Source organism: Orbicella franksi, chromosome 9 (genome assembly GCF_964199315.1).
Source record: "Orbicella franksi chromosome 9, jaOrbFran1.1, whole genome shotgun sequence".
NCBI lineage: Eukaryota > Metazoa > Cnidaria > Anthozoa > Scleractinia > Merulinidae > Orbicella > Orbicella franksi.
The window spans coordinates 7,349,681-7,359,999 of record NC_138153.1 but is presented as its reverse complement, the minus strand read 5'-3'; the positions used below and the strand labels follow the sequence as shown (position 1 = coordinate 7,359,999).

General features: G+C 37.7%; 2 protein-coding genes and 1 pseudogene across 2 annotated transcripts in view; 2 read left to right on the top strand and 1 right to left on the bottom strand.

The window, feature by feature from the left end:
- Positions 1-10,319, top strand: part of LOC145497513 (uncharacterized) — a 218,628-nt pseudogene that overhangs the window by 98,839 nt on the left and 109,470 nt on the right.
- Positions 1-10,319, bottom strand: part of LOC145498694 (calcium uptake protein 3, mitochondrial-like) — a 28,395-nt gene that overhangs the window by 17,668 nt on the left and 408 nt on the right. The window contains exons 2-10 of the mRNA XM_081478611.1: positions 9,231-9,262; positions 8,769-8,847; positions 8,496-8,543; positions 7,986-8,068; positions 7,086-7,127; positions 6,863-6,975; positions 6,292-6,331; positions 5,902-6,039; positions 5,317-5,425 (exon numbers count right to left, since the gene is read on the bottom strand). Of these exons, the coding sequence (XP_081334737.1) occupies positions 5,317-5,425; positions 5,902-6,039; positions 6,292-6,331; positions 6,863-6,975; positions 7,086-7,127; positions 7,986-8,068; positions 8,496-8,543; positions 8,769-8,847; positions 9,231-9,262 (684 nt within the window). The remainder of the gene's footprint in view (positions 1-5,316; positions 5,426-5,901; positions 6,040-6,291; positions 6,332-6,862; positions 6,976-7,085; positions 7,128-7,985; positions 8,069-8,495; positions 8,544-8,768; positions 8,848-9,230; positions 9,263-10,319) is intronic.
- Positions 2,121-5,259, top strand: LOC145498699 (RYamide receptor-like). Its single transcript, XM_081478622.1, has one exon. It carries the CDS (start codon positions 2,121-2,123, stop codon positions 3,123-3,125), a length of 1,005 nt encoding a protein of 334 aa, XP_081334748.1. The 3' UTR covers positions 3,126-5,259.

Below are 10,319 nucleotides of genomic sequence, written 5' to 3'. Positions count from 1 at the left end.
GCCAATTCCCCGCGGGAGTAATTTTCACTAGCGAGATTTCGTAGTTCAGTCATATCCTATTGATTTAGTCAGAGAGAATGTGTCATTATATTTTGTTCCAGAAGGGCAGATATCATTACTCCGAGGATTTCCGAAAATTACCCGAGGACTTCCGAATATTTCATAGAAGACGTGAAAACTTTCTAGGATTACTCACCGTAGTAAGTATAGGCCCTTTCTAGACTTCCCAATTTGGCCGCGCAGTCGAGTAATTTGGAAGCCGTATTTGACTTTGAAGCATAATCCGATAAGAGAGTTGAAAAATGTAATAGGGAATCACTGCTTCCGCTAAACTTGGATAAAGGACTTTATCGTTCTACTTCGGCTTCTTTTATCGATACCAATTTCCCGCGGGAGTAATTTTCATTACGAGCGAGATTTCGTAACATTCAATCCAGTCTTATCTTAGTGAGATAGTCAGAGAGAATGTGTCGTAGGTTTTCGTTCGTGAAGGACAGGTATCATTAGTCCCACGAGGATTTCCGAAAATTACCCGAGGGTTTCCGAAGATTCCGTAGATAACTCGAAGACATTCAAGGATAGCCGAAGATGAGCAAAAGATCTCTGAAGCCGCAGCATAGTAAGAAAAGACATCTTCTAGTCACAAGATCTCTTGATTAGGCCGTGCGGTAACGTACCCGCGACAGTGAGGCCTCCAAATCGTTCACGATGGTCGGTAAATGCTGCAGTAAGTTCTTGGCCTTTTCTTGCATCAAACTGGTTTCATAGTTCGGTTTCGTCAGTACATAGTTTTAACAATGGTCATTAGTATCAAACTAAAGTATCAAGTACTCACAGTAAAGACATATACAACAAAGTAAAATGAACTGAATGAGTCGTAACAAACTTGGGACGTCAGTTCCCAAACACAAAAGTAAAATAGCTACATGATGTGTAAGCTGGTTTGTTAGGCTATCTAAAACGATATAATATTCATCACGTCACGAGCATGTAGCAAAGTCTGGGCACCCCATAAGATTCAAACCCATGACCTCCCAGACTGCACCGTGCGGGCGCTTTCCCCTCTGAGCTAGCGACAGAGAGACTCGTGCCTAGGGCATTTGCTAGGTTCATATGCGACACGCGTCCTGCATGCCGTTGGGATCAGCAATATCGAAGAAGCACTACTCAAATGTTCAAATGTTGTTGTTTTTAGTGGTCAATGCGCTTAGCTTCACCTAGCTAGTTCAACTAAACACAATAGGCTTAAAAGGCTCAACTGGCGGGTGGCAGACCAGTTGGTTATTTACAAGCATGACCAAGGAATTGAACTAGAGTCTACAGAGAAACAACTCCAGCTAAGTGGTCAGAGCGGGACTTGAACCCGCGACCTCCGGATTTCAAACCCGGCGCCCTAACCTCTCGGCCACACTGCCTCCATGGTGATAAATTAAGAAAGATGGTAGATTTTAAACTCTGTAGTGAAATGAGAAAGAAGTACAATGTTGATCATGTCACGAGCGCCGGACAAACAAACATATATAAGTCCACGATACTTGAATCACCTGGGTTTGTCATACAAAGGGAATTTAATTTCGTTTTTTGTTTTGAAAATTGTCATCATCTTAATTACTAGAAACATGAGTTCGAGGTGTCTGTAATGACACTAGTGATTAACAAAGCGGTTTGATGTGTGAGCGGCGAATAGTTTTGTTTCATGTTTTCATTCATTTCACAGAGCAAAAAGAACATACTCTGACAATAGCAAACGCTTTGCAAAAAATAATTTGCAAAAAAATATATGCTTTCACTTTGTGTACCGATACGAAATGCGGAAATAAGCAACTTTGGTCATTCAAATGAGAGTAATTTACCCCAGCGCACACCTGCTCAGCAAAAATCAAACATGCAAAATTGCCATCCAAAAATAGAAAAAGGTGGTTCCCTTGGTTTCAAATTATTGTTTTATAACTCTCTGCGAGATCTAGCAGCTCTTGATTACGAGAAATTACTCGCGCTGAATGGAATACGCGTAACAAAGGTTAAATTGAACCAAATCGACATCAACACAATCTGCGCAAATAGGGGTGACAGGGAAGCGATTATTGCGTTCGCTGACACTGAAAGCTTTTCAAATCAAAATGTCAGCGGAAGGGCAGGAAAATCTTTTTCGAGAGCTGCAGGAACGCAAAGATGGTTTACTTGTGTTGGAAAGTGGTTTAATGATGATCATCAACTTTCTGGCCTTCACTGGTAACGTGATGGTTTGCTGGGCTGTATACCGTAACCAAAGACTTCGTACTTTACCAAACATCTATGTAGTGACGTTAGCCATATCAGATGCTCTCATGGCGGTCCTGTGCATGCCTATGTCTGGAGTTCTTCTCGTTACAGGCCACTGGCCATTCAGCGGCGCTGTCTGCCATTTCCAGGGATTTTTTTGTTTCTTCTTTGCGCTCTACTCCTTGCTACTCATGACTGCAACAGCAGTGAACCGATATTTTCGCGTGGTGAAACCAAATCTTTACCGTAAGCATTTCAAAGTCAAATCTACTCTTCTTTCCGTCGTTGTTATTACACTTTTCGCTGCTCTTGGTGCGGGGCTTTCATCGATGGCTCAATGGGCGACATTTATCGTACATTACGGTAAAGTAATCTGTTTTATGAACTTCAAATCCCCAGAACTGGACATGGGTTACATCGTATATTTAGATGTGTTTTACATCGCTATTCCCATCGGAATCATTTCGTTCACTTATTACAAGATTTTCAAAAACATCAAACAACACAATCGAGGCATGAACAACACAAGACAAGGATCGATTCTTCGCTTAAACGTGGAAGAAGTTAAGATAACAAAATCACTATTTGCAGCTGTGCTAGGCTTTATTATTTGCTGGGGACCTATAGCTGTTATTGACTTAGTTGATTCCTACAGCAGACACCAGCTCGCTATACCAAGACAGATCTTTCTGTTATACATATACCTCGGTTTTGGCAGTTGTTCCATTAACCCTGTCATATATGGCGTCATGAACAGAGCCTTCAGAGCGGAGTTCTTGAGACTGTTAACTTTCTGGAGAAGGCACAACGAAGTAGATCTCGTTCGTTCTTTTACGGTTCAAAGCTGTCAAAGTGAAAACTGAAATACAGTCTACTTCAAAGTGAAATAGAGACAACAACATAAAAGAACAAACAATGTTTGTCGGTCTTCATTTTTCTTTCCCCAAAAAAGTTCTAAATGCATTATATATCTCCTGCATTACATTTCAGAGTTAATATACGCGCCAAATGTTAGTACTCTTTGGCAGAATGTGTAATTTTCTTGCTTACTACAGTAATTCTCTTATAATTTCTACATCACTTGCTTAATTTCCTTCGCAGTTTTCGGCTACTGCGGTTAAACACAGTTCAATTTTAATTCACGAAAAAATGTTTTAGACATAACCTTTCTCCAAAATAATTGACTGACAACTTCTTCTTTCGTTTGCTTTAGTGTTTTTATGTTTCCTTTTCAATGTGGTCTATTTGCTCGCTGCAAATATACAATTGTGGATAGAAATCTTTTTAATATCACAATATTGGAATAGTGTAAACACACACTTTTGTGGTAACAAATTCTTTAAAATTAAAAATAAATCGAAAGCAGTCACTCATCCTTGACGAAGCGGAGTTAAAACTGGTCTCTGGAATATATTTTTACCTTGTTTAGTTAAAAGCAATTTTGAACGTACTGCACTAGTGTTATCTATGAAACAGTGTAATTAATGCATGTCCGCCCCAGGGCATTTTAAAATAAATATTCAAAACGTTAACGCTATCCTTGGTTTGAACGAAAAGGAAGAAAGCCTTTAGACCATGACAAAAAGTAGTCCAGTTCTTGTTTATATATCGGCGAGATCTTTACAGAGAATCATCATTTTAATAGAAAAAGACTCAACTAACGGAGGACACAACAGTTTGTTATTTTCGTCCCCCTCTTTAGAATTATCTACGCAAAAAAAAAGTCGAAAGAATATAATATCAAAATTATGTCTAAGACTCACTCTGAAGAGGTTGAAATCTATTTTATAATAACGGGGACTGTAACGAAATACTTAAGGACAATTATTCTTTGCTTATACTGAAGAATTCTATCTCTCCATGACGGTATTTTCGGGTCGATATTCATTCGGTAATATTTAGTGACAAGCATTAGTCATTCCAGGGTTGTAAAACATTAAAATACTCAATATATGCTTTAACAGTTTCAAGCTCTTATTACGTCAGACCAGCGTATTCAACATTCTTTCATAGAAATGTATCATAGGCCGAAAAACTGAAGATGGTGTCCTCCAAATCGTTCAGTACACACGCTAAAAGACGCACAACCATTAAATTCAAGTTATAAAACTGGGGAATAACTTCTTAAACAATACGAGCCACAGGAAACTATGAAGTTAATTAAGAAGAAAAATCGCTTGATTTCAGGGGGTCATAATTCATAAGCGCAACAACAAAAAATCATAAATAATTAAGCCGTATATGTAATTTTTATTTTCGTTAATCGGGTGGCAAAATTTATCCTCACTCAATTTCCGCAAATTAAACTTGACACAGCGGAAACGGCACTCGGCAAATTAACATTCAAACATGAAGTGAGACTGAGCTAATTTTAACAGATAATTACGCAAGGAAGTTTGCTGTTTAGAGAGGAAAAAATGTTACCTTGAGGGCTTGTGTGATACATGTAGCTTTCTCTGTTTTACGGAAATTTCTAAGGGAAATTATTGGTCGACAATTACGCGAGAAAATACTCCAGACTTCTCGTTTCTATTGTTTAAAATCAAACTGTTTCCTGCGTTCTAAACAGCAACCATCGTCTCTTACACCAGCCTATTCTCGCTCCCCAAACCACCTGTCGTCCGTAGCCGGAGGGGGCTTGGCACCAGGAAAATATAGCTCTGGGGACAGATGATTTGATTGGCTAAATAGATACTTTGAATAAGATTTTCCCTAATTTACCGTTAGCTTTCTTTCCGAAAGTAACGCTGGTTGATCTCTGACGTAAACCGATTGATCAAAACAGCTGTACAGACCTTCAGGAAGTTCAAGCTACCTTACGGCAAGAAATGTCAGTGAAGTCCTCCATTAACAGACATGTAAATACCACTCTTACTTCTGCCTAAAATTCCTTTTCTTAAAATCTGTTTCGGTTGGAGATAAACCAGTGAACAAATTTCGCCCGCCCGCTTTTTCGATCGTCTCCACTGACAGCGTGAGAGCCTGGAACAGGCTATTTGATACAACACGAGTTTGCATATTGAACGCGGGAAAACACGGTGTAGGCTACTGTACCTTCAGTAACGGCTTGTCCGGCAATGGAGTAGATTCTCATGGCCAAAGCGAAGTCTTCCAAATTGTTGAGGAACATCCCAAAACTAAGAAACTGCTCCAGAGTAATGCCCTACAAAAACGTATGTAAAAATGCAAAATGTAAATGCAGGAAAACCTTATAGCTCAAGACTATTGACCACTTGAAAAGACAGCCTTCTTTTGTATGACAGCGCTCGAAACACGACCACATGCTTTAATCAGGGCGTCTTTGCTGTCTGATCTGTCTATTAGACAACAAGTCCACAAAGCAGAAGCAAGGAATTCCAGCTTCAGTTGATTACGCTGACCAGCTTTTACAGCGTCCTTTTAGTGTGATAAAACATGGCAACTTAGAATTAAGGCCATATTTTCTTCTGCTCCGCAAAATTTGATCTGTTTCATTTCCTAAGTGGCACCGTGGTTACCGTACTTACATATGTAGCCATATTCTGCATCCGGCAAGTAACTCGCAAACATTGTATAACAACTTTTATACATACAACCACAGCGCCTGTATTCATATAATTCAGCATTTTTACCCCAAACAATTGAACTAGAGGCTCTCACCTTTCTTTGCCTAAGTCGGCTACAAAGTCTGTCTAAGTATTTTTGGATTTCTTCCTCCTCCAGCGAAGTGTTTCTCAACAACAAACGACCAAAACTGTCTTCTGGGATGGTCGGCATTCCTCTTGAATATTCCATAAAGTGGGCTGAGTTAAGAAAATCTAATTTCACCTCCAGCTTGCCTTTTTTAAGGTTAAACCTAGCCAACATTTGGCCTATGGTTTATACTTGTTGTTCTTTTTCAAAAACTCTAGTATCAGTAATATAAAATCATTTGATTGTCTTGTTTGAGAAAATGATGTTTTCAATTTCTTACAAAGACAATACTAGAAGGGACAGTATCTGTCTTCTCACAGCTCAACTGCCATGGATGTTTTTTTATGTAAAGGATATCTCCATTTCAAAGACTTCCAACTGAAAATCTTGCATGAACCTGTGTATGCAAGAAAAAATAAAAAATAGATTAACGATGCGTACTTTGAAAAGTAATGAACATTGCTCACTTCACAACCCGGTCTTGCATTTTAATAATGGCTTATATTATAGCAAAGGAAAATCTGATTATGGATGAATCTACAGTGTAAGAACAGAAAGTAAAACAAAGTTTCTGTTGATAGTCATGTCCTCTGTACAACCTCTGCCCAGTAAAGTTCTCAACAAATGATGAGCATTGCACGTACATGTACATACTGTAGAAGTCTGCATGTTATAAACATTAACTATTATCTTTATTATTATTATTATTATTATTATTATTATTATGATCATCATCATCATTATTATTGTTGTTGTTGTTGTAGTTTTTAGTGAAGAATTACCATTGGAAAACAACATTGTGGAGTAATCATAGGTCTGCAATGCACGCAGAGACTATTAGATAATTTCTGTTTCATGTACATGTAACTTTAATGAACACGTATTTTCAACACTTAATGGCTTGTCTCAAGACTAATAAGTTACATACTTGGAGAATTGGCTGAAAGTTAGTTGACCAGTTCCTCTGGAGCCAAAGAAGTGCATTTTTAGTGTGGTATTGTTGCGGCAATCGCCGTTTTCCTTTTCACTTTTTCGCAAGGCCTGAAATAAATACGAAAAAACCAACTGATTTACAAAGGAATCTTCGGCGCAAAAATTGAGAATTGGTTGATCAAGAATGACAGTTATATGCAGGTCTTTTTTTTTCTCACCATGGATTTTGCTGATGATTTTTTATTGACCATCTCCTCAAGCTGTAGATAAAACAGAGAACTGAAACATTACTTTTGGTCTTTTATTGTATTCTGTAATTTGGAACAATTTTCAACTGGGTGTCATAAAACCAAAACCAAAGTTATCACTCTGGCCAATCACAAAGGTGGCAGACAATCCAATGACCCAGTCAAAACTTGTATTAAATACATGTAGCTGATGTGAAGCATGAAAAACATGCGAGATTGAGCCACGATAGCTTTTGGTTTTACTTATGATTGGGTGAAAAAGTGGTGTGTACAGGTAGTAATGCAAAACCAATTACTTTTCAATAGCCAAGTGAGAGCTGCTCTACATTATCAATATTCTTAGTAATTACTTGTTCATGATAATATTTTGCTCACTGTAACTTTTCTAGAGATTACCCCAAATACATTAAAATGACATTATCAGAATAATACAATAAATCCATATTTAAACTCATCGCCAACTGATGAGCTTGGGAAAGGTGCCTTAGGGATGGTGGAGCCGACATATGAGCCTCGAACAGAGCATGCAGGTATCCATTGGCAACCCTGAGAGCGGCAACCACCAGGCACCGTCACACTGACAGAGTCAGTGGAGATACTTACCACCCCATATACTTACCGTCACCAGCGAAAGGGAGGGGTCCAGGTGAGGGAGCAAAAGCACGCTACATGCATGAATGGCCATCAAGGCAAACTGCATGTTCTCACACAGCTGGTAAGCAAAACATGTATGCCCTGCAAAGCCCCGTATGAGACCCCAACGAGCGTGGTCTCCCTCAGAGACAGCTGGCCAGCATTTGCTCGACTTGAACTTTGCCTAAATTACATTTAGCCACATGTAAATAATATTATAGATGATTACTGACTTACCACAAAAAACTCATCCTTAGTAAGCCGACCATTCCCATCCTTGTCTAACATCTTAAAAGCAATTTCCAGGCCTCTTTTTGACTCTGTGCAAAATCAAATGACAAGAAGTTCTTCAAAGAAAATGATATGCTGTTGTTGCTAAAATTACTGTTGGTCTTCTTGCACCCTATTTTAATTTACTGCAGCTGTAGCAGGAGGAAAACAAATACGCCATACTTCTTTATATTCTTAATAACAGTAAAATACTAACAGACTTCCGTATGTGTTGGTAACCACATAATACAAGCAGAATATTTTTTTAAAACCTTAACTAGTGTGCAGCACTGATCAAGCTTGAATTATAAAACTTGCTTTCCTGCATGTTTTGTTCAACGGAATAAATTTGGTTATGCTGTGATTTTGAAATCACCTGACATGTCTGATTAAATTCTCCACTGATATTGGTATACCACCCAACCCTACACTTAACACATACAATAAACACTATTGGTGTCACTACATATTACTTACTTGTAAGTATGGTCAAAAGAAATAAATATTCAGAGAAAGTGATGATTCCTAGGGACAAAAGAAGATAATATCCCTACTATAAATAGAATCTAAAGTTTCATAATGTATGGGTGTATATTAAATAATTAAAGTTCTTATGTTGTGAGGACACTGTTTGAACATTGATTAAAACCAATGAGTGGCACAAGCTATTTTTGCATTCTACCAATACAACATCTGTTTTCTAAACTAAAAAAAAAAAGCCACACAAACAGATGTTAAAAAATTAAATACCATTATCCTGCAATGTCCGAAAAAATTTCCTGGATCCTTTTGAAATTGAAGGTGTACTTTTCACCATCTGTGAAATAACCTGTCAGGGAAAGTAACAGAAACATGTACATATAAGATTATTGCATTAGTTAAGCAGATAAGTGCGCATGCCAAGTGTTACTGTGGAATGAGATGCAAGCATTTACCATTATGATGCCAAGACATTCTAAACCCCATGTACATCTAAGTAATATGATACGATACGATATGATACGATACGATACGATACGATATGATATGATACAAATGTTATTGTCAACTCCCTATGGGGGCTTTTCAGAGACAATGATAAAGATATTTTACAAAAAAAATACTATACAATTCAAATAGCATGATACAGTGCACAATCCTATGACACCATTAAACAAAATAAACATTACCTGGTCCATAGATATAAATAATACACATGATTTATGTACTCACTGCTTCTGATAAGGGTCTTTTCCGACTCCACCCTATACAAAATCAAGAAACCAATAATAATATATTTACACCTGAAATTTACATAAAACATGAACAGATTCGTAATGACACAAATTTTATTAAAAGTGAGGATTGTGCAGGTTTACATTTACACTGTAGGTGTTGTTACCAGTGCCAATAACCTTTGGACTTCTCTTCTAAAACTCGTTTATACTGAGGTCGTAGTGTTCAAACCCTGAGGGGTGGCAAAATGGTATGTAGAAATCCATGAGCCTGGGAAACTCTTGATTTGATCTCAAAACTCCAGAATCCTTTGTGATGAGCCAGGAAGTCTTATCTTTGAATCTGTACTACTGGTCTTGCAGTCCAAAATTGTTCAGTCTTGGATTTTCAAGCAAGGGTCCGGGCATCTCTGGGAGTCTTGAATTTAGATATCTTATTAAATGTTTTGGTATGTACATGTAGTATTGCTGAATATATTTACGAGTTGCATGATATTTTGATGAGTCAAAATACATACAGTGAGTAAAAATATAAAGTGATACTACACACCAAAACATCTAATAAGAGATTTATTATCCAACTGCTGTGGTCAATAAATTTATCAACAAAAGAGGGAGAGTGTGACAGTTTTGCGTGTGCGTGCCGACCTGTACCACTAAGAGGTTTTCTACTGTACAAATAACTGTACAATATCACTGTATATTTGTACTGTTATTTGGACAGTATTTGCTGCAGTTGGATAATAATACTCTCTACTTGATTGCCTAATGCTTACTATTTTTTTGAGGAATCAAATATGTGCTTTTCTTAGCAACTGGTTGTTACATGGTACACAGACACGACAGCTAGATCAACTGTCAATGTTTGGAGTTCATGTTATGTTATTAAAGTACACAATAGTAAAGTTTTAGATAAATGTTACACATACATGTAGCATAATATGTAGCTCTGTGATAGCCTGGCTTGTCATCTAATTATTTTACCCTGTCTGCTCAGAAACAGAGAGTTTTTGACACGCCAAAACATTTTTCTGTGTAGGAAGCTAGATGTTTTGGTACAGTTAAGTTTGCATTTGACCGACAGGTT

Excerpts from the sequence above, each read along its gene's own strand:
- LOC145498699 (XM_081478622.1), top strand. The coding sequence starts at position 2,121 with ATGTCAGCGGAAGGGCAGGAAAATCTTTTTCGAGAGCTGCAGGAACGC.